The sequence below is a fragment of the Mesocricetus auratus genome, unplaced genomic scaffold, assembly GCF_017639785.1.
Source record: "Mesocricetus auratus isolate SY011 unplaced genomic scaffold, BCM_Maur_2.0 Super-Scaffold_100025, whole genome shotgun sequence".
Lineage (NCBI taxonomy): Eukaryota > Metazoa > Chordata > Mammalia > Rodentia > Cricetidae > Mesocricetus > Mesocricetus auratus.
This window is the reverse complement of record NW_024429206.1, coordinates 20141395-20165298: the sequence shown is the minus strand read 5'-3', so window position 1 is coordinate 20165298 and position 23904 is coordinate 20141395. Positions and strand designations below refer to the sequence as shown.

The window sequence follows — 23904 nt, the reverse complement described above, 5'->3', positions numbered from 1 at the left end:
AACCGGGTTTTGCAGAGCTGAGATCTGCGGTCTCCAGTTGGAAACGCACATGCGAAGCTGTTCCCAAGCCATCGGACTCATCAGGAGACTTGGGTGAGGGCTGTGATCTCCTGCACCGATCACTTCCCTTAGAACGCAACGCTCGCACGTCACAGCAGCTCCAGACCCTGCTGCTACCGGAAAGTTACAGGCACAGGAACCGTGAAGACCAGCGCGGCCCAGGAACCGCGGTGAGTTCCCCGCTCGTGCCTGTCTTGCCCGGTGCTCAGCTTTCTGATGCACCGGTCCTCGCTTTCCCACAGCTATGGCTTCTCCGATTCTTCGCCGGATAGGAAGATTATCTCATGGGACTCCAAGACTTTCAATCAGTTAGTTCATATTTTAGATAGCGTCGCTTTTTTTCATTCTCCAAGACAAACAGCATGAATGAATGATGCAATCTGGCACAGGAGAATCATCTGTAGAAGATAGGAAAATACTTCAAACTGGGATCTGAAGTGTCTTGACTTTGCCATTATTTCCATTAGAAATAGAATTTGAAATTCCATTATAAAGGAATAGCTTTTATTTGGGTGTTAAATCATTCATTTAATTTGTTCACTTTCTTTAAGTGTGTGTGTATGTGTGTGTGTGTACCTTCAAAGGCCAAAGGTGTCAGATCCCCGGGAGCTGGAGTTACAGAAGGTTGTGGACCGACCCCTGTGACCCATGTAAGTGCTGGAAACCAAACTCCTATTCTCTGCAGGAACAGCAAGTACTCTTAACCATTGAGCAATCTCTCCAATGTTGATTGTATTTTCTATATATGAATCTTGCATATTATATTTACTCTCTCTCTCTCTCTCTCGCGCGCGCGTGTGTGTGTGTGTGTGTGTGTGTGTGTGTGTGTTAGCATAGGCTGGCCTTGAACTCCTGATGCTTATGCTTCCATTACCCAAGCTGGAGGACATTTGGGCAATCACCCACAAATAAACCATGAGCATGTTTCCCTTCCATCGACTTTTCTTTTTCTTGTATGACTCTTTAAGAGCGGAACTGCTGGGGCTTGTAAATCTATCTTTAACCTACAAGAACTTTGTCCCCCTCCCCCACCCCCAGGAGTGTATGAGAGTTCCCTCTGGGCCATGTCCTGGGTACTTTTATCTTCACAAAAACTTTACTTATTCTTTAACAAGTTTATTCACATAGCTTCCTTTTTGAAGGGTGTGTAGCATAAATAATAAAAGCCCAGAGACAGATATTGGGGTTAAAGTTGAAAACCAGAGAAGCAAAGTGGCCAGCTACTAGAGAGTTCTCACCTCTACCAATACTCAGTCCAAAGGGGCGATTGTGTCCTCAGATTGCATCTCCAGACTACGCTGCTCCTTAGACTGCCTAGACTGCAATGCTCTCCAACAAAAATCTCAGCCTGATCCCTGAGACTGCACTGATCCCGCCTTATAGTTACTCCAGTGCTGGGATTAAAGGCATGAGCTCTATTTCTCTTTAGGACTGATTCACTCTCATATAGCCCAGGGTGGCCTTGTATTTACAGAGATCCATCTGCCTCTGTCTCCTGAGTGCTGGGATTACACATGTGTCCACCACTGCCTGTCCTCTTAGCTAGATGTGGCTTAGCTCTTAGCTAGATGTGTGGTTAACTAGTGGCTTAGCTCTTCAGGCAAGCTTTATTTGTTAGATTACAAACAATACAAGGGTGTAGTCCATTTTTTTTCTTTTCTTGCTTTCCTTTTTTAAAAAAAATTTATTGCCGGGCGTTGGTGGCGCACGCCTTTAATCCCAGCACTCGGGAGGCAGAGGCAGGCGGATCTCTGTGAGTTCGAGGCCAGCCTGGTCTACAGAGTGAGTTCCAGGACAGCCTCCAAAACAATACAGAGAAACCCTGTCTCGAAAAACCAAAAAAAATTTTTTATTTTGAGACAGAGTGTCTCTAGTCCAGGTTAGCCTGAAACTTGAAAATTCCTTATGTAACCCAGGCTGGTGTGAACCTACAGTGATCCTCCTGCCTTAGCTTCCCCAGTACTAGGATTATGGCCAACACCACCAGGTCTGGCTTTTGGCTCTAGTTCTTCTCTCTCTCTCTCTCTTTCTTTTTAAATAAGATTTATTTATATACAGCATTCTGCCTGCTTGTATGCCTACATGCCAGAAGAGGGCACCACATCTCCTTACAGATGGTTATGAGCCACCATATGGTTGCTGGGAATTGAACTCAAGACCTCTGGAAGACCACCCAGTGTTCTAAACCTCTGAGCCACCTCTCCAGCCCCCTTGGCTCTAGTTATTAACTGTTCCTGCTTATCTCCTTTTTCTCCTGAGATTTAGTACCTTCTTCTACTACACTTTACATTCAAAGTGTGTGTGTGTGTGTGTGTGTGTGTGTGTGTGTGTGTGTGTTTGAGATAAAACCCCAAGTGATGTTCCTGCTTCAGGCTTCCTTAGCCTCTCAAATGTTGAAATTACAGGCACGAGGCACCACACACGCATTCACACACACACTCACAGCAGGGACTGTTGGGTCTAGCCCATGCTCAAGTCTCTTCATTCCGTATTTGCACATTGCTCTCCCAGTAGGCTCTCTTAGTGCTCTGAGGTGTGGTAACTTCCTGGAAGTGGCAGAGTGGAAGGCACAGACAGGGCTGTAGCTACTTCTCTTCTCCGCTCCAGCATCTCCCAGGGGAAGCAGTTTCAGGAAACTTTGGGTTTCAACCATTGATACAACAATCTTACTGAGAGGTCAATTAGTCTTCTCACCTCCCACCCCTCTGCTTCTTGAACCTCTAATTCCCTGTGTAACCTAAGATAACCTTGAACTTCTGATCCTTTGGACTGATTCTGCCCCTTGAGTGCTGGAGTTACAGGTGTAAGCCATCAGTTCTGGTTTTCGCAATGCGGGTGGGCGGAAAGCTGGACTTGCTGCCCGCCAGGCAAGCGCTTTACCAACTGAGCCACAATCCCCAGTCCCTCTACCTCCTTCTTTGCCATGAGTCTGTTCCTGGTTGTTCACTTTCTCATTTTTCTGTTTTTTAGGCTCTTGCAAAATCAACAGATATTTCTTTAAAAAAAAAAACCCAAAAAACTCAAACCTGAGGTTACAGTGCATTTTTAACCAACAAAGTGAGGGGAAAGAGAAAGACACTGTCACCAGGAACCCAGTCTGGAGAATCGTGAGTACTGGACATCTCCATGCATTGGGTCACTAGGCTTGCCTATGAGCAACCTCCTGGAGGGAAAAGTAGCATCTGTTGGTTTGAGGATGTGGCTTAGTGGGTAGAGCCCAAGCTTATCATACTCAAAGCCCTGGGTTCCACCAGATAAAGTGGGTGTAGTGTTTGTGCCTGGCATTTCAGCACTCTGGAGAGATGGAGATGGGAGGATCAGGAGTTCAAGGTTATCCTTGGCTACATAGCTGGTGTGATGCCAGGGTAGATAGGACACCGGAGAGCCTGTCTTTAAAAAGATGGAGGCAGCTGGGCGGTGGTGGCACATGCCTTTAATCCCAGCACTCGGGAGGCAGAGGCAGGCGAATCTCAGTGAGTTCGAGGCCAGCCTGGTCTACAGAGCTAGTTCCAGGACAGTCTCCAAAAACAATACAGAGAAACCCTGTCTCGAAAAACCAAAAAAAAAAAAAAAAAAAAAAAAAAAAAAGAAAGAAAGAAAAAAAAGATGGAGGCAGAGAAGAAGAAAAAGAAGCATCGTCTACAACAACATGATAGATGCCTGCCACTTATGGTTACAAGGTGGTTATCTATTTCTTTTTTTTTAACTACATTAAATTCTTGTTACATGTCTATGGGTGTTTTTACCACTTGCTATCTGTGTACCACTTACATGCTAGTACCTGAGGAGGTCAGAAGAGGGTATCAGATTCTCTGGACCTGGAGGTACAGGTTGGTTATGAGCCACCAGATAGGTGCTGGCAGCAAAATGAAGTTCCCTGGAAGAGCAGCTAGTGCTCTTACCTGGTGAACCATCTGTCCAGCCCCCTAAAAGTACTTTTTTGTTGTTGTTGTTTTTGCAAGAACTCATTTTGTATCCCAGATTGGTCTGTAACGTGCAGTAACCCTCCTGCCACAGCCTCCTGAGTCATGACATGAACATTACCATGCCCAGCTTCAATAGCTAGCTTTTTTTTCTTAAAAAATGATTTATTTATTTTGCCTTCATGGTGGCACACAGCATTAATCCCAGTAGTTGGGAGGCAGGAAGGTCTCTCATGAGTTCCAGGACCATCAGAGCTATATCGAGAGACAATGTCTCAAAAAGCCAAAGGAAAAGAAAGATATTGAAGATTCTTGTGTATGAGTGTTTTGCCTGCCTGTATGTATGTGCACAGCTTGCATTCAGTGCCCACTGAAGTCAGAAGAGGGCGTCGAATTCCCCTGGAACTAAGAGTTACGGATAGTTGTGAGTTACCTAGCACATTCTGGGAACTGAACCCTGGTCCCCTGCAAGAGCAATTAGTGCTCTTAACTGCTGAGCCATTTCCCCAGCTCCCTGCTTTTTTTTTTTTTTTCTTCGAGACAGGGTTTCTCTGTATTGTTTTGGAGACTGTCCTGGAACTCACTTTGTAGACCAGGCTGGCCTCGAACTCACAGAGATCCGCCTGCCTCTGCCTCCCGAGTGCTGGGATTAAAGGCGTGCGCCACCAATGCCCGGCTCCTCCCTGCTTCTTTTTAAAATTCACTATTACGTTTTTAAGTATGTGTGTGTATGTGTGCCCGTGCACGCGTGCTCGCACACTTCTAACCACTGAGACATCTCTACAGCCTGTTTTTTTCTTTTAAACATTTTTATTTATCTAATTTTTTTTACATTTATTTACTTACTAGTTTGCTTGTTGTGTATGCTGATTTGTGCGCGGGTGCCCTGGTACATGTGAAATCAGAGCACAATATCCAAGAGTCAGTTCTCTTTCTCCATTATGTGGGTCCTAGGGACAGAACTCAGGTCACCAGGCTTGACAGCAGACTCCAATGCTGTGCCTATACTGAGCTATCTCATTCACCCAGAATCACTGTTTCTTTAATCATAAAATGTTAGTAGTCAGGTGTAGTGCCATGTGCCTGTAATTGTAGCACTTTAATGAGGCATGAAGGTCTTGTGTTTGGCATAGCCTGGGCTACATGGGGAGTTCTATACCAGCCTGGGCTACCTGGCAAATCCTTCTACAACAAAACAACAACAAAAATTAAAAGGAAGAAAGAAAAGAAATATATGCTGGCCTATACCCTTCCCCCTACTCCAGAGAAGGTCTTTGATTTGACTTGGATCTAGAAGTTTCCGAGAATCTATTTTGCACTGTCCAGGGGTCCTGAATGGCTTTGCCCTTAGTATGTTTTACCCGCCACCAGAGCCTAGTAAATTTGATTCTCTCCAGTGTGCTTAACCTCTGTGGCCACTTTAAACATTCATTTATTTTTCTTTTAAGTATGTGTACCACATATGTACTCGTGCGTGCAGAGGAAAGCACTGGATTCCCTGGGACTGGAGTCACAGGCGCTGTGGCACTGCCGTGAGTGCCGAGAACTGGACCCGGTTCCTCTGCAAGAGCACCAGTGCTCTTAACCCGGGAGCCATCTCTCCAGCCTCCCTGTGCTGACCTTAACCGTCCTTTATTTAGAAGCAGGGTCTCTTCCTCCCTTGGCCCTGAACTCCTAATCTTTTTGATTCCACTCTCCATGCGCTGGGAACTTAGACAGAACCAGCACACCTGCTTTTATCTGTTTTTGACACAGCTTAGAAGATAAGAGGTATCTCATAACAAATGGTGAGAGAGCTAACAATCTTAGGTGCCTCTTGCAAGATATTGGATGGAAAAACTTCGATCTGTTTGAGCAAGGAGATTTTTTTCCCCGCTTACCCCTGTGGCCTCCTAAATCCAGCCACGAAAGAAAACCCCTGTTTTCACTTGGTGCTCCCATGAAGAAGGGCTTGCAGCACAATTTTTTTTTTTTTTGGTTTTTTTTCGAGACAGGGTTTCTCTGTATTGTTTTTGGAGACTGTCCTGGAACTAGCTCTGTAGACCAGGCTGGCCTCGAACTCACAGAGATCCGCCTGCCTTTGCCTCCCGAGTGCTGGGATTAAAGGCGTGCGCCACCAACGCCCGGCTTTTGCAGCACAATTTTTAAAGGATGAAGTTCGGTGGATCCTTTGCCAAGCTGGAGCCCCCATCTGCACCGCAGAAGGCAGTGTGTGGGCCTGGGCCTGTGTCTGAACACAGACCTTTCTTCCAACACTCTCTCCACTCCTCATCTGTGGGCTTCCCTCCCGCCAAAAGCCACATGGAAGGTTCCAGAGTCTGTTTCCCCCCCGAAGTGATTTTTCTTTTTCTCTGAAAGTCTAATGTATGCAATTTACTTTGAAGCAACTGAACTTAGTTTTCCCCTATAGCCAAGGGTTTTCTTTTTCAGACTGGTCTCGCTATGTAACGCCAGCCTAGCACTGTGCTCATGATCCTCCTGCCTCAGGCTCCTTGGTGCGCATCACCACCCATACCCGTGTATCTATTTATGTAGAGATAGGATCTCCAGCCCAGGCTTGCCTAAACCTTGTTACTCAAACTCACTATATTACCAAGGATGACCTTTAACCCCTGACAATCCTCTCCCCCCCCCCCAGTGCTGAGATGGCTTGCACAAATGTGCACCCCCCATGCCCAGCATCTCTGAAATCCCCGGGGCTCTTAAGGACATTCTTTGTTTCCTGTCAGGTTCCATGCCAGGTGCCCGACCTGGATTCGTGTTTTTGCTAGTTCTGGGTCTCTGGGTGACTTCAGTTATCTCAGCCATGATCTCATTTCAGCTCTTACATAATGTGCCTTCCTGGCTAGCTTTCCCTCAACCTGTGTCTCATTGCCCTGCTCAGGTGAATCACATGATATATTCATGGAACAAGCTTCCTTTCTCGTCTTGAAGAAACAGGTTGTTCAAAAGGTCCATGCACACGTAGTGAAAATAAGTGTAGAAACCCCAGCACCCCACCTCTTCACCCCTCACCCGTGACCCTTGGCCGAAACTGACCTTTCTGCTTCGTGCAAAGCTCTGCCGCATCCACCGTGCCCAGGTTAGAAGCACACAGTTTGGAGCCTTTCCTGATGAGCCTTTCCCTTCCTCTTGGCTTGAAATTCCATCCCTTTTGCTGTGGAATGATACTCTCTTGCTGCATGAACATCATTTATCTATTCATTAATTGACTGTAGGACATTTCAGTTGTTTCCAAGTTTTGGCAATTTTAACACTGCATGAACATCCCGGAAAAACAAAACAAAACGAACAAACGCGTGGTTGTGTGTGAGTGGGGAGGCATGTGCCCCACAGTATGAGCACAGAGGTCAGAGATCAGAGGACAACTTTTCGTGATTCCTCTCTTTGCTTCCACCATGTGGCATTCCGGGGATTGAGGTTTGGCAGCAAGTGTCTGTACCGTTGAGCTAGTGTCTTATGTCACCCAGACTGGCCTCAAACAAACTTGCTATGTAGCTAAGGATGGTCTTTTTTTACTTATTATGAATGCAGTGTTCTGCCTGCATGTATCCCTGATGTCCGGAAGAGGACACCAGATCTCATTACAGGTGGTTGTGAGCTACTTGTGGGTGCTGGGAATTGAACTCATGACCTCTAGAAGAGTACCCAGTGCTCTTAACCTCTGAACCATCTCTCTAGTCTGCTAAGGATGATCTTAAACTAACTCTCTCTCTCACTCTCTTTCTATGTTTTGATTTTTCCAGACAGGGTTTCTCTGTGTAACCCTGGCTGATCTGGAACTCACTCTGGTCAGGCTGGCCTCGAACTCACAGAGATTCCTCTGCCTCCCAAATGCTGGGATTAAAGGCATATGCCACCAGTAACTCTCTCTCTCTCTCTCTTTTTTTTTTTTTTTTTTTTTTTTTGCTTTGGTTTTTTTTTTTTTTTTTTGGTTTTTGGAGACAGGGTTTCTCTGTATTGTTTTGGAGGCTGTCCTGGAATAAGTTTTTGTAGATCAGGCTGGCCTCGAACTCACAGAGATCCGCCTGCTTCTGCCTCCCGAGTGCTGGGATTAAAGGTGTGCGCCACCAACGCCCGGCTAACTCTCTCTTTTAAAAAAATTATTGCTATTTTTGTTTAAGTATCTGTGTGTGTGCTCTTGCATGTGCCAGAGAAGTTTCCTGGAGTTGGAGTTACATGTAGTTGTGAGCTGAATTTGGGCATTTGAAATAACAACGAGCACTCTTTTTTTGGGGGGGGGGTTTCGAGGCAGGTTTTCTCTGTGTTGTTTTTGAGCCTGTCCTGGAACTCACTTTGTAGACCAGGCTGGCCTCGAACTCACAGAGATCCGCCTGCCTCTGCCTCCCGAGTGCTGGGATTAAACACCTGGCGCAACCAGCACTCTTAACCACTGAAGCATCTCTTCAGCCCAGTCTTAACCTCTTGATCCTCCTGCTCCACCTGCTAAGAGCTGGGATCCCAGGCATACACCACTGCACCTGATTTAGGTGGTGTGGGGGATGGGGTGTGTGAAACTCAGCTTCACGAATGCTGGCCAAACACTCTACCCCTGAGCCACCTCCCTATCCCCCGTGGTTTAATCTGACGTCTTTAAGCACATTTCGCTTTTTTTGTTTTAGGAGGAAAGTTCTTCCCAGGATGGTCTCCCACTCAGAGCTGAGGGAACTCCTCTGTTCAGCTGATGCAGTGTGTTTTGATGTTGACAGCACAGTCATCCAAGAAGAAGGGATTGATGAGCTGGCCAAATTCTGCGGTGTGGAGGCTGCTGTGTCTGAGATGTATGAACTGTCTATATTCCCTTTATGACTTGCTGAAGAAATCGCCATGTTTTGTTGTTTGTTTTTCCAGACAGGGTTTCTCTGTATTGTTTTGGAGGCTGTCCTGGAACTCACTCTGTAGACCAGGCTGGCCTGGAACTCACAGTGATCCACCCGCCTCTGCCTTCCAAGAGCTGGGATTAAAGGCATGCACCACCACCACCCCGCCAGAAGTTACCGTGTTTAAAAAAAGAATGACCAACTGGGCGTGGTAGTACATGTCTTTAATCCCAGCACAAGGCGGGTGGATCTCTTGAGTCTGAGGCCAGCCTGGTTTACAAAGGGAGTTCCAGAAGAGCCAGGGCTGTTACACAGAGAAACCCTGTCTCAAAAAACTAAACCAAAACAAAACAAACAAAAGACTGGCTGAAAAGCTAGGTTAGGGTCTCAGTTCCTAGGTTTTGTTTTTGGCCCAGTGCTAAGAAAGCACTAGGTATTTCCTCTCATTGCCTACAACTGAATGTGGTAGAGTGCTGTCTTCATTTATCCATCTGCAAATATTGCAGCAAAAACAGAGACAGCAAAACATGGCTGTCTCTGCAGATGGGACGCATTCTTAGGCAGGCTGGGAAAATGATTAATCCAAGAAGATAGCCTAGGGCTCTAAACATTCGGTGGCTCCTGTCATGGTTGAAAGTACAGCCCTCCTGCTTCAGTGGAGAGAGATCCCAGGCCAGAACTTTCTGTCCTCCCCACTCTGTAACAGGGACACCTTCCCGAGCTATGGCTGTCACTCGCTCAGCTGCAACTGATACAGGAGCTTTCAGCCTTTGGTTTCTTCCTAGGTAAAGCTTTGCAAGCAAGATGCCTGTGTGTGGGATGTGTGGGTTTCTGACTCATCTGTGGATGCATAGTACACGGCATCAGAATCTCAGTGTGATTCCCAAGCAGACCTCCCGTACGTAGTACGCAGCATGCCTGTTGTAGAACTGGGCTCATGGAACCACCTTCTTCCTGATGGTTATCGTGAAGTCCTGGCGTAGGAAGGCATGTTGACTTCAAAGACAGCTATGCCAGCTGGCCTGATCATTGGTTGGGTCTTCCTCCTAGGACACGGAGAGCCATGGGAGGGGCATTGCCTTTCAGAGATGCGCTCACTGAACGCCTGGCACTGATCCAGCCCTCCAGGGAGCAGGTGCAGAGGCTCCTAGCGGAGCACCCCCCTCACCTGACCCCTGGCATAAGGTAAGCACAGCCTTGGCCCTTGGCACAGTGTCTTCCTATCAGCTTGGGGACTCGTGACACTCTCCTGAGAGTCTGTTACTGCGGAGCTCCCTTGGTCCTTACATCTGCTCTTACGTTGCTCTCTGGTCTCGCTCATGTCCTCATGCTTTCAGAGGCTTCTACAGGGTTCCTTATCTTAGCATTAGTGCAATGGTTTCCCGAAGCAGAAAAGCTACGCCCTTTATTTTCTAAGTACACCTGCAAAAGCGCATACAACGCTGGGAGCGGTGGTGCACATTTGTAATTCTAGTACTCGGGAAGCCAAGACAGAGGAGGATCCTGAAATCAAGACCAACCTGGGCGCCGGGCGTTGGTGGCGCACACCTTTAATCCCAGCACTCGGGAGGCAGAGGCAGGCGGATCTCTGTGAGTTCGAGGCCAGCCTGGTCTACAAAGTGAGTTCCAGGACAGCCTCCAAAGCCACAGAGAAACCCTGTCTCGAAAAACCAAAAAAAAAAAAAAAAAAAAAACCAAAAAAAAAAGACCAACCTGGGCTACTTAGTGAGACTTTGTCTCAGAACACACACACACACACATACACACACACACACACACACACACACAGAGAGAGAGAGAGAGAGAGAGAGAGAGAGAGAGAGAGAGAGAGAGAGAGAGAGAGAGAGAGAGAGAGAGAGAGAGAGAGAGAGAGAGCTGGGAGTCTGTGTAGCATACACTTGTAATCCTAGCTCATGGGAGGTAGGGACAGATGATCAGAAGTTCAAAATAATCCACAGACACTTGAGATCCTATCTCAAAATCAGTCAGCGAGACAAACAAAAAAAAGCCAAGCCCAGGTGTTGGTTCACATCTGATACGCTAGCACAGAGAGGTGGCTGGGGTAGGATTGCTGTTGTGAGTTCAAAGCCAGTCTGGCTCCACAGCAAGAGTTTGTCTTAAAATCAACAACAGACAACAAATAAACAAGCAAAGAACAAAGAAGAAGACAAAACAACAGCAACAGTCTCACAATGAAAGTGGAAACATGAATGAAAATGTAATTGATAGTGAAAGTGAAACCCCTAAGTAGAAAAGGCTCGTGGCTTCAGAGTGGCCACTCTCACTGGACGGCAGTTCAGTAAAGTAACGTTATTTACACACACACACCCCAATGGCCACTCCACTAGACGGAAGTTCAATAAAGTGACTTTATTTAAACACCCCAAATGAACAATGCCTCACCAGCACCACTGACACCCCCCAAAATAAAAAAAAGGAAAAACATGTAATGTTAATCCTTACAGATGGACTTCCAGCACTGGATTCAAGAGGAAATAAAAAAGCATCTTTTTCATGTTTCCTTTTTGTGTTAATCAATGTTTTGTATCCTCCGTTTATTTTTGTAGAGAGCTGGTAAGTCGCCTACAGGAGCGAAATGTTCAGGTGTTCCTCATATCTGGTGGCTTTAGGAGCATTGTGGAGCATGTGGCTGCTAAGCTCAACATCCCAGCGACCAACGTGTTTGCCAATAGGCTGAAATTCTACTTTAATGGTAAGATTTTTTTTAACCACCTGGCTAATGGTAAGATTTTAATGGTAGTATATTCCCTTTCTTATTCGTTCTATTATTTAAATATTCTAGATAGTGTCTGTTGGAATGTGGTGACTCGGGTTAACAGGTACATGAATTACTCTTTTAAAAACATTTTATGGGGGGCTGGAGAGGTGGTTTAGGGGTTAGGAGCACTAGCCACTTTTCCAGAGGGTGGGTTTCTGTTTCTAGCACCAACACTGGACAACCTACAGCTATGTAACTTCAGTTCCAGGGTATCCGACTCCCTCTTCTGGCCTTGAGGGCACCAGGTGCTCACGTGGTACACAAACAAGCACGCAGGCAAACACCCACAAACATAACACAAGTAAATAAATCCTAACAAAAGTATATGTGTGAGGCCGGGCGTTGGTGGCGCACGCCTTTAATCCCAGCACTCGGGAGGCAGAGGCAGGCGGATCTCTGTGAGTTCGAGGCCAGCCTGGTCTACAGAGTGAGTTCCAGGACAGCCTCCAAAACAACACAGAGAAACCCTGTCTCGAAAAACCAAAAAAAAAGTATGTGTGTGGGCGCGGGTCACACACCAGCGCCCCCCAGAGGTGGAAGAGAGTATCAGCTCTCCTGCAGCTGGAGTTACAGGCTGTTGCAAAGGCACCTGACTCGGGTACTGCGAATTGAACTCAGGTCCACGGCAAGAGCAGTTTTGCACTCTGACCTGCTGAGCCATCTCTTCAGCCTCGTATGGATGGCTCTTTTGACTGATAGCCTCGGCACTTTGGTGTTCTTTGCTCTGCAAAACAGGTTGAGGTTGTCATGTGTCCTGGCTTAATTTTGCACGTCCATATTACTACCCATTTGCATAAAAACTCAAGTGTTAGTCTGCCGCTTTATTTTGTGATGTTACAGTTTCAGGGTTGGTTGTTTGTTTTACTGTATCTGGAGCAATTTAGACCCAAGAAGGAGTTTAGTTAATGAGTTGCTATGTTACCATTGCCCTTGTGAGGCCTGGGGTCACAGCTACATTTTACAGTCTCAAGAGGGTTCCAGTTATTCTGGGCTCTTGAGGTGCTGAGGCAGGAGTATTTCAAGTCCAGTTGGGCTACAGAACAAATCTGTTGTCTCTGAAAACAGAATGAGAGACAGCTCAGCAGTTAGGTACAGGCTGTCATTGGGAGGACCCGAGTTTGTTCCCAGCAGAGTACCGGTTGGCAACTCATAACAGTCTGGATTCCACACACCTGCACCACGTGTACGCTCCCCCACTCACAATAAATCCTAATAAATAAATAAATAAATGAATAAATAAAGTAAACAGCAAAGAGTTGAGCTGGGGTGGTTAAGTGTTTGCCCAGCCTGCCTAGCACTGTGTTGGAACTTAAACCAGGCAGGTTGGTTCCCACCTGTACTTACTCCCAGGTGAAAGTAGGAAGATCAGGGATTCAGGGTCATTTTAGGATACACAGTATGCTCTGGGATAGCCTGGGCTATATGAAACCCAGTTTAAAAAAAAAAGCTCTCTAGTTAACGTCATAGGGTAACTGGTAGTCTGTTTTGTTGTTGTTTTTGTTTGGTTTTTTTTTGAGGCTGTCCTGGAACTCGCTCTGTAGACCAGGCTGGCCTCGAACTCTCAGAGATCCGCCTGCCTCTGCCTCCCGAGTGCTGGGATTACGCAAGCGCCACCAAAGCCCGGCTGGATTTTTTTTTTCTTTTTTCCGGTAGTCTTAAAATCAAGGGAGTGCCAGGGAGATGGCTGGGCAGGTGAAAGGTGCTTGCCAAAGAAGCCGGACTTGCATTCAGTCCCTGGGACACACATAAAGATGGGAGGAGAGGACCGACTCCACAAAGTTGTCCGTTGTGCTCCACACAGCTGCCATAGCATGGATGTCCCCATCCCACTGATTTAGAAACATCAAGTTACCCGGGCTGTGGTGGTGCATGCCTTTCAACCACAGGGGCGGGGGCGGGGGCAGAGGCAGGTGAATCTTTGAGTTGGACCAGCCTGGTCTGCAGACTGAGTTCCTGGACAACCAGGCCTACACAGAGAAACCCTGTCTTGGAGGAGAAAGTATGAAGCTGGGGAAGGGAATTGTGTTGGGTGTTGGGTTCACATGGGCCCAGGTCTGTGGAAAGAAGAAACAGAGGCACTCTAGGATGAATTCTCTCCTTCTGTGGTCACAGGGTAGCCAGCCTCTGGTGAACTGACTGACTCCTGTAGTTTAGCCAAGGGCTCTTTTATTGTTACGCAATTTTACACCCTTTAGCAAGTCCAGTTCCATATACCAAAACCTCTTATTAGAAGCTCCTGAAGAGACACACATGCCAGAGCAATTCCAAGCCACAGGACATCTCATTTTGCTGAGTCCTCCTGTAACCAAGTTTTGCATAGGCTTTGAACAGTTAGGAAACTCTCCTATAAGATGTACATACTTCAGCCAGGGCGTTGGTGGCACAGGCCTCTAATCCCAGCACTCAGGAGGCAGAGGCAGGTGGATCTCTGTGAGTTCGAGGCCAGCCTGGTCTACAGAGCGAGTGCCAGGACAGGCTCCAAAGCTACACAGAGAAACCCTGTCTTGAAAAAAACAAACAAACAAACAAACGAGAAAGACATACTTCAGACAGCAGGCATGGGACACAAAGGCAGACCAAAGCCAGGTGCTAACACTCCAGAATCAAAGCAGCTACAGAGTTCTTCAGGCACTCCCCTAACAGGGAATGCCTATGTAATCCCAGTATTTGGAAACCAGAGGCAGGAGATTAGGAATTAGAGGTGAGTTTTTGGCTACTTAGGCTCCATCTTTAGAAATAAAAACAAACTAAAGCCAACAAACAAAAGACAAATGAGTGAACCAGGCCTGGGGACTCTCTCTTAGCACTTGGGAGGCTGAGGTGGGAGTATTATCTCAAGTTCTATACCAGACCGAGCTACAAAGTGACACCCAGCCTCAAACACACCAAGTCAGTCCCATGGCCCACTAATGAATGTGTTGGTCTCTGTAATAACAGAGATAAATTCAGAACTGGGGATGGGATTCAGTTGGTAGAGCACTTGCCTAACGTGCAGGAAGCCCCAGGTAGCTCTTCACACACCAGGTATGAGGGCGAATGCACACCTGTAATCACAGCGCTCCAGATGTGGACGCTGGAGAATCAGACATTCAAGGTCATCCTAGGATTCATAGTAAGTTCAAGGATAGCCTGCGCTACATGCGATCCTCTCTTTAAAAAAAAAAGAGTAAGTTGGTTGTTTCCTTTAGGTAATGCTAATATATTAATGTGACAAATTAATGTATTGCTATATTATGGTGCTCAGATATCTCAACAAGGCTTAAAATCGCTACACTGAAAGCTTAGAAGATGCAGCTAGCTGGGCGTTGGTGGCACACGCCTTTAATCCCAGCACTCGGGAGGCAGAGGCAGGCGGATCTCTGTGAGTTCGAGGCCAGCCTGGTCTACAAAGTGAGTTCCAGGACAGCCTCCAAAGCCACAGAGAAACCCTGTCTCGAAAAAACCAAAAAAAAAAAAAAAAAAAGAAGAAGATGCAGCTAATTCCACTCAAGGTGACCCACTGGAGTCACCTCCTCAGGAACATGGGTCAGGTCCCGTGCTGTGTGACCATACCCAGGACTGTTTTACACTGGATACTGATATTTAATTTGTGTGTCACCAGTATAAACAAGCTGCCCCAAGTCAAATGTTCCTGTCAACCTAATGTTTTTCTCGCTGTTCTCTTAAGGTGAATACGCAGGTTTTGATGAGACGCAGCCAACAGCCGAGTCAGGAGGGAAAGGAAAGGTTATTGGGTTTTTAAAGGAAAAATTTCACTTTAAGAAAATAATCATGATTGGAGATGGAGCTACGGACATGGAAGCCTGCCCTCCTGCTGTACGTATCCAGGGGCGCTGGGTTTTTTGGTTTTTGTTGTTTTCTTTCAGGTGATAATTTTGTTTTCTGTGTCTGGCTGAAAACCGTGTGGTTAACAACAGAAGTTAAACAAGAACAGCTAAATGTAAATATGGATAAGAACACAAAGCAACTAAAAGACATTTAGCCTAGGAGCATGTGTGAGTAAGTGTCTTAGTCACCGTTCTGTTGCTGTGAAGAGACACCATGACCAAGGCAACTTATAAAGAAAGCATTTGCTGGGCAGTGGTGGCACACGCCTTTAATCCCAGCACTCGGGAGGCAGAGGCAGGCGGATCTCTGTGAGTTTGAGACCAGCCTGGTCTACAAGAGCGAGTTCCAGGACAGCCTCCAAAGTCACAGAGAAACCCTGTCTTGAAAACAAAAACAAAAACAAAAGTATCTAGGTGTCTCTCACTTAAATGTAGTTTCTATTTATTTATGTATGCTTCCGGGTGTGCCGTTTTAAAAGGCATTGATGCCCTCCCTCCTTTCCTCCTTAGGATGCTTTCATTGGATTTGGGGGGAACGTGATCAGGCATCAGGTGAAGAGCAGCGCGAAGTGGTACGTCACTGACTTCGTTGAGCTGCTGGGAGGCCTGGAAGAATGATGTCAGCTTCATGCTCGCTCAGAACAACTCCAATTTCTCAAAGCTACAGTTAGGCTCTCGGGACAGTCCAGGAGATAAGCTAGTATTTTTCTACTGTAGCTCCAATATTAATATGACTACTAATTACCTGGAGAGTTTTATATTCTGAATTCTTTGTGTATGTTCCTACCTGTATCTTACCTGGAGCTTTCTGAGGTGCATAGTAAATTAAATGCTTTTACTCTTACAACATGGGTTCAATAGTCTTAGTGAATATTGGGTTTCTCTCTGGTATAAAAAGAATGTTTGTAGCCAGGTGGTGGTGGTGGTGGTGGCGGCGCTCGCCTTTAATCCTAGCACTCAGAACACAGAGACAAGAAGATCTCTGTGAGTTTGAGGCCAGCCTGGTCTACAGACTGATTTCTAGGACAGGTTCCAAAGCAACAGAGAAACCCTGTCTTTGGAAAAAATTAAAAGAATAAATGTTTGCATATCAGAACAGGCCTATTCAATATTCTTTCCTCCTTTTTTTTTTTTTAATAACTGTCCTGGAGCACACACCTTTAATCCCAGCACTCAGGAGGTAGAGGTAGGTGGATCGCTGTGAGTTCCAGGTCAGCCTGGTCTACAGAGAGAGTTCCAGGCTACAAAGAAATCCTGTCTTGAAACCCCACCCCCCAAAAAAGTAACAATGGAAGCTTAAATAAAAGTACTGGTTTACCTGGGTGGTAGTAGTGCACGCCTTTAGCCCCAGCACTCGGGAGGCAGAGGCAGGTGGATCTCTGTGAGTTCGAGGTCAGCTTGGTCTACAAGAGCTAGCTCCAGGACAGCCTCCAAAGCCACAGAGAAACCTGGTCTTGAAAACCCAAAACAACAAAAAAGTACTGGGCCGGGCGTTGGTGGCTCACGCCTTTAATCCCAGCACTCGGGAGGCAGAGGCAGGCGGATCTATGTGAGTTCGAGGCCAGCCTGGTCTACAAAGTGAGTTCCAGGACAGCCTCCAAAGCCACAGAGAAACCCTGTCTCGAAAAACCAAAAAAAAAAAAAAAAAAAAAAAATGAGCTGGGTGTTGGTGGCACACCCCTTTAATCCCAGCACTCTGGAGGCAGAGGCAGGTGGATCTGTGTGAGTTCGAGGCTAGCCTGGTCTACAGTGAGTTCCAGGACAGCCTCCAAAACAATACAGAGAAAACCTGTCTCGAAAAGCAAAACAAACAAACAAAAAAGTGGAAAGTTCAGAAAATGCTTTAAAAAATGAGATTGTTTACCCTCCTTGCTTAAAGTTTTGTCTGTGTGGGGAGGACATGGGTTCCGAAGGCACATGTGGTAGCAACTATTGGATCATTAAGTAGGGAAGGCATATAGGGTTTTTTGTTTGTTTGTTTTATTGTGTTTGTTTGAGTGATACTAGGGATGGAGTCTAAGGATTTGAACATTCAAGTACTCTTTCTACCCCAGGGCTTTTCCTTTCCTCTCCTTTTTCCTTTTCTTCCTATTCCCTTCCCTCCTCCCCTCCCTTCCCTCTCTTCCTCCCTCTCCCCCCCCCCTTTCTTTTTTTTTTCAAGACAGGTTTCCTCTGTGTAACTTCTGGAATTTTCTCTGTAGACCAGGCTGGCCTTGAACTCACAGAGATCCATGTCTCTGCCTTCCGAATGCTGTGCTTAAAGGCATGCACCTCCACTGCCCAGCTATTTTATTTGCAATGACAGAGTCTCACCCATTTCAGCTAGATACATGAGGATGACATTGAACTCCTGCTCCTTAGTGTTGGGGTCACAGGTGTGCACCATCAGGCCTGAGTTATTGGGTGCTGAGGACTGAATGTAAGGCTTCACTCATGCTAGGCAAGCCCTTTACCCCAGCCCTTGCCTCTACTGCCCAATGTCTGACTAGTGTAAATTATATGAAACATTTATAACTTAGCCAAATCGATCAAATGTGTCCAATTTCAAAATCAGTTGAGGGTGAACGGTTCCTGAAAACTTGAGCACTCAGCAGGCTAAGCCAGCTGGGCAGTGGTGGTGAACCCAGTACTCAGAGGCAGGGGCGGGTTTGAGGCCAGCCTGGACTGCAGAATGAGTTCCAAGACAGCCAAGGCTACACAAAGAAACTCTGTCTAAAAAAAAAAATAACAGAAGTGGTTGAGGTAGGAGGACCATAAACAACAAAACAAACAAACAAACAAAACAAAACAAAAAATTAAAAAATTAAGCCTTTAATCTTAGCACTCTGAAGTCAGGCAGTTGAATGTCTGTGAGTTCAAGGTCAACCTGGTTTACAGAGCAAGTTCCAAGACAGCAAGGACTGCACACAGAGAAACCCTATCTTGAAAAACCAAAGGGGAAAAAAAAGAAACAAAAAACCCAAACAAACAACCCCCCCCAAAAAAACCCCAGAAAACAAAACAGCAAAAACCTCAGATTTTGGAGGAGAGGCATGGAGGAGTATGCTTGGCAGCGGTCACTCGGGCTGCCAAACAACAAGGCTGTTGTTCCCCAGTTGTAAATGCTTCCTGGCAGTTCTCCTAGATGTTGCTTTGTGGGCTTGCACTTTTCAGCAGAGCAAAAATGGGCAGGACCAGGCATGCTGGGTCTCAGCAGAGTGCTGTTACAAAAGATCTCGGTTTCCATTACCACCTAGGGCACACAGGCCCAAGCAGAGGTGGTGGAGACCCCCACCGTTAGTTACAAAAGCTTGCTCTTAGACAGGGCAGCGACATAAACAGGTGCAACGCCGAATTTGCCCCAGAGCAATCTGATAAGGGTTAGGGCAGATTGAGATTCTGATAGGGAACAGTTTACAATTCTACCATCTGTTCTGTGGGCCATAGGCCACCGGCTCTTGAGCTCACCACCCCACAGTAGTACAGTCTCCTCTTTGTTGTGTCAGGGGTGAATATGAATGAGGCAAGAACTGTACTGATCTCTCTCATGCTTTTCTAATTGTAGACTGGCTGGAAGCAGCCAGGGGTGACATCCATGGGTAGACACAGTAGGGTGGGTTCCCTGAGTGGATACAGCTCTCCTGTTTGGGGGTGCCATTTTCAATCTATGAAAACTGTTTCTCTAGCTAGAGAAAGTTAAGGAATTAGTTTGTCCTGGCTGAAGCAATACAAGCCCTTGTAGCTAGGTATAGTGGCATAGTAAACAGTATATAGTAATATATAGTATGTAGTAATCCCATATATATAACATATAGTGTATAGTAATCCTAGCACTCTGGGGTCTGAGGCAGGAGGATCTGAGGCTCCAGGCAAGAATGGGCTCCACAGAAAGATACTGTGTTAAAAAAGAAAATAAAAGCAAAGCAAGTAGGCAACAGTGGTGTGTGCCTGTGGTCCCAGCAAAGTGGGAAGACCAGAATTTCAAGGCCCACTTTGGGTACAAAGTGAGACTGAGGCCAGCCTGCCTGGACAGCATGAGACCCTGTCTCAAGTTAACAGGGCAGTGAGATTGCTCAGGGAGTAAAAGTGTTTCCCATGCAAGCCTGGTTCAATTCTCAGAACCCTTGCCCCACACTCCATGACACTCCACAGAGTGAGCTCGCGAGTGTGCTCGCGCGCAGACACACACACACACACACACACACACACGAGCGCATGCACACAAAACTAATAAACTTTTTGGGGGGGCTGCTAGAGGTTTGGTTAAGAGTATTTACTGCTCTTGAAGATGACCTGGTTTCTAGCATCTGCACGGGTGGCTTACCCCTATAGCTCCAGTTCCAGATCCAATGGTTTCTTCTGGCCTGCAAGGGCACCTGCATACACATAGTCCAGTTACCTACACTCAGGCACACATATACATACACATAAAATCTTAAAAAGGAGAAATGGGCCAGGCGGTGGCGGTGTACTCCTTTAATCCCGGCACTTGAGCTGCAGAGGAAGGTAGTTGAGTTCAAGGCTAGCCTGATTTTACAGAGGAAGTTCCAGGATAGACAGGGCTATACAGAAAACAAGCAAACAAAACCAAAAACAAAAAATGAGGAAAGGACCAGTGTGCTGGCTCGGCAGGTAGAGGCTCTTGCTGTCAACCCTGACGACCTGACAACCTGAGTTTGATTCCCAGGACCCACGTGGTGGAAGGAGAGAACAGACTCTTCCAGGCTGTTCCCTGACCTCATGCATACACGGCACGTGCACTCATGGACTCACACAGATGAAAATTCTTTTTTTGGTTTTTACGAGACAGGGTTTCTCTGTATTGTTTTGGAGGCTATCGGTCCAGCCCGGCCTCGAACTCACAGAGATCTGCCTGCCTCTGCCTCCCGAGTGCTGGGATTAAAGGCGTGCGCCACCACCGCCTGGCAAAAATTCATTTTTTAAAAGGGCAAAGAGTTGGAGGGGCTCAGTTGTTAGAGTGAGAGCTTGCCTAGCATGCAGGAGGCCTAGAGGTCCATCCCCAGCACCCCAGCATGCAGCATGCAGCACCCTAACATGCAGGAAGCCCTAGAGGTCCATCCCCAGCACCCCAGAGCACCAGCCGTGGCTGCACAGGCCTGTCAGCCAGCACTGGTTTCTACAAAGTTAGAATCTCAGGGAGTAAGATCCCATCTGTTGTGTTAATGTTAATGCTGTGGTCAGTGTTAATAAGTAGTAGGTCAGGGTGGATACGCCTGGTTTAGGCCAATTGTTAACTTGGAAATGCAGTAGATACAGAAGGCTGTGGAAACGGTTTCAGCTGTGGGTGTGACCTGGTGGCAGGCAGTAACTAGTGAGCAAATCTATCTGTTGAAGACAGCAGTCCTTGTACTGCTGACTTGTAGGAACTGCAGGAGGAGAGGTGGGAAAACACGTTGGAGGATGGGAACAGAACTCACGTGACCTGTGGACAGGTTGCTCACTGCCAGATGGTGGTGGTGCTCACCTAAAGGTAAAATCCCTGCACTCAGGAGGCAGAGGCAGGCGGATCTCTGCGAGTTTGAGGCCAGCCTGGTCTGCAGACTGAGTTCCAGATTATCTGGGTCTACACTGAGAAACCCTGTCTGGGGGAGGAAGGGGCAGGACACAAAAACAAAGAAAAAAGATTCTGAGGGCTATAGAGGCAAAAAGTCATCCTATCTCTGCCACCACTACAGCGGCTCCTGGAATCTCTGGAATCTCCCTCCCTGTCATGCCTTGCCGGGAGAGGAGAATAGACTCATTACAATAGCATTTATCCAGAGGATGGGGCCGCGTGGAGCATGGCAGGACTCACACCACGCCTTTTATTTTGCCTGTTTTGGACACAGGGTTTCATGTAGCTCAAGATGGCCTCAAACTATTGTATAGCTGATGATGACCTCGAACCCCTGGTCCTCCCCTGCTTCCACCTCACTTGGGCTGGGATTTCAGCGTGTGCCATTGTGCCCAACAGATATGAATACGTACATGTACACGTGAGGTGCTGGGGATGGACTGAACCTAGCAGAGCTTGTGCATACGCATGCATCCTCAGCTGTGGCCCTTTTTGTTTTTGTTTTTGTTTTTTTTTGTGACAGGGTTTCTGTTTTCTGTGTGTCACCCTGGCCATCTTGGAACTCACTTTGTAGACCAGGCTGGCCTCAAACTCCCAGAGATCGGCCTACTTCTGCCTCCTGAGTGCTGGGATTAAAGGTGGGCACCACCACTGCCAGGCTTCTTCATTTTCTTAAGAGCAAAAACACTGCTGGACCTGTTGGCACGCACTTGTAGTCCCGGCATTCAGGAGTCTGAGGCAGGAGGATTGCTGTGATTTAAGGCCAACCTGAAGGAGAGTATGACCCTGTCTCAAAACAACCAGACCAGTGAGACGGCTCAGTGTGAAAAGGCAGACACTGTCTACACATCATGACCTGAATTTAATCTCTGGGACTCACATGGTGGACAGAGAGGACCAACTCCAAAATTGTCTTCTGACCTCCACAGGCTGTACACCCATGAACTCTCTCCGCACTACCCCCAACAGGTGTAATTACAATGAGTTACAAAAAATGTAAAAACTGTAATTTTCACAAAAACTCAGAGAGTGAGACAGCAGATTTTCCTTATTTTGAGGGACTGCTGGTGCAAAATTTAGTTGTTTTTTTTTCCGTTCTTTTGTTTGTTTTTAGGGTGTGGTGGCTCATGTACACAATCCCAGCACCTGGAGAAGGAAAGGCCAGAGGATTCTGAAGGCCAGCATGAGCTATAGAATGAGACTGTTTCAAAAATAAAAAAAAAAACCAAACAAACAAACCAAACCAACTTAAGAGACACACAGCTGGGCGATGGTGACGCACACCTTTAGTACCAGCACTTAGGAGGCAGAGGCAGGCGGATCTCTGTGAGTTCAAGGCCAGCCTGGTCTACAGAGGGAGTTCCAGGACAGCCAGAGCTGTTACACAGAGAAACCCTATCCTAAAACAACAACAACAATAAAACTAACAAACCAAAAACGGTTTCAATCATGCAAACTGTGAAAATTAGGAGGATTTTATTTACTCTTATGTGTTCTTGGAGAAACCCATTCGCATGTAAAACTTAGGCTCTGCTAGGAGAGTTAGCCATACTTTATTTTACACGTCAATTTGTAGGGCAGACGCAATTAGTCATACTTTATTTTACACGTCAATTTGTAGGGCAGACGTATTCTTCAGCTCAAGGGGGGAGACAGACAAAACATGAAGCACTATGCCAACTCAGACCCAGTGTGCACTGCCCTTCATACGAGATCGTGGAGGTGTCTGCCTGAGCTTACCGAAATAGAACCAGAGCTCAGAGGTCACAAATGGTGGCTTACAAAATAAAACCTCTTTTCCAAGAGCTACTTGTTTTATAGAAAAATATTACAAACAAAATTAGAGCTATTTGAGGTGTTTATTACCAAATCAAGTATGGTGCACTGGTTCACACCAACCCCTTAGGACACAGTGCCTGGTAGATGGAGCCTGCATTTCTGGTCAGGTGCACTGTGACCCCCCTTTCAGCTCAGGGTCACAAAATCAGAACATTCCCAGCTGTTGGGTACACTCATAATTTGTTCCTAGTCTGAGACACAGAAAAACTGCTCGGGAAACATGACGTAATTTGCATCTCTTCCTGAAGGAAGAAAATGTGTAGAAATCTGTAAACGTAAAACAGATTTTTTTTTTAAATAGAAAGCAATAGCTAATTCTTTTTCAGAGCTGGAATTTTACTCAGAGATGATTCAAATTTTAATTTGGTTTTTGAGACAGGGTCTCACTATGCAAGCCCAGGGGTCCAAGCTGGTTTGAAACTCTCTATGTAGCCCAGACTAACCTAGGACTTAACTGTAATTCTCCTGCCTCAGCTCCCTGAGTGCTAAGCTACCACACCCGGCTTTGAATTATCATGTTTTCCTGAAGGGCTGGAGGCTTAAGTACGTCTGGTAAGCAGAGATGTGGCAGAGCGATGCCCACGTAGTCCAATCCCCTGATTTCCCTTCATGATTATGCAAATTTTAAAGAAAGAGATTTTACAAGCTATGTACAGCAGCTTACACCTCAGTTTCTTTTTTCACTTGATGAGTGGCGGAAATGAATTCATGACATATTCGTCACGGAAACCCGTGTAGGCACATGGAAGCTTCATTGGAGGGGCGAGGTCTTGAGCGGGATCATGATTCTGGACTCCATTTCCTGGATGAGCGGGACTGAAAACAAGGGAGACGTTACTTGGCTGGTCTTTCCACACACACAGGGTAAAGGCACGTTAACTGCTCAGACAGAAACATGTGCTGATGGAAAGCAGGGGAGTGCCGGGAAATACACTGGCTAGAAACCCAGGGCAGAAATCGGTGACAACACCGAGTTGGGGGTCACTGAAACTGAAAGAGAGTCCACCTGGAAGGCTACTTGATGGGAAACTAGGAAAGTCTCAGCTGTGAAGATAGCGATTTCTCAAAAGGTTCTTTCAACTAAAACAAACAGACAGACAAA

The 23904-nt window shown here is 46.6% G+C and overlaps 2 protein-coding genes across 3 annotated transcripts in view; one reads left to right on the top strand and one right to left on the bottom strand.

The window, feature by feature from the left end:
* On the top strand, positions 1-16253 carry Psph (phosphoserine phosphatase). Of its 2 annotated transcripts, XM_040731500.1 has the most exons (7): positions 2-230; positions 3031-3167; positions 8606-8764; positions 9854-9988; positions 11371-11516; positions 15250-15398; positions 15920-16253. In XM_040731500.1, exons 3-7 carry the CDS (start codon positions 8625-8627, stop codon positions 16025-16027), a joined length of 678 nt encoding a protein of 225 aa, XP_040587434.1. In that variant the 5' UTR covers positions 2-230; positions 3031-3167; positions 8606-8624; the 3' UTR covers positions 16028-16253. The 2 variants fall into 2 exon arrangements, with proteins under 2 accessions (XP_040587435.1, XP_040587434.1); XM_040731501.1 differs by lacking the exon at positions 3031-3167 and having other exon boundaries at positions 1-230.
* A 6164-nt stretch (positions 16254-22417) lies between these two features.
* The window catches only part of Nipsnap2 (nipsnap homolog 2), a 29846-nt gene continuing 28359 nt past the window's right edge, over positions 22418-23904 (bottom strand). Inside the window, exon 10 of the mRNA XM_005080330.4 lies at positions 22418-23618. Coding sequence (XP_005080387.1) covers positions 23554-23618 — 65 coding nt within the window. The 3' untranslated portion in view covers positions 22418-23553. The remainder of the gene's footprint in view (positions 23619-23904) is intronic.

What these genes read in the sequence shown, in the direction of transcription:
- Psph (XM_040731501.1), top strand. Translation starts at nt 8,625, where the DNA reads ATGGTCTCCCACTCAGAGCTGAGGGAACTCCTCTGTTCAGCTGATGCA. An exon ending in CACCTGACCCCTGGCATAAG is followed by an intron (nt 9,989 to 11,370) that starts GTAAGCACAGCC and finishes TTATTTTTGTAG; the next exon opens with AGAGCTGGTAAGTCGCCTAC. An exon ending in GCTGAAATTCTACTTTAATG is followed by an intron (nt 11,517 to 15,249) that starts GTAAGATTTTTT and finishes TGTTCTCTTAAG; the next exon opens with GTGAATACGCAGGTTTTGAT.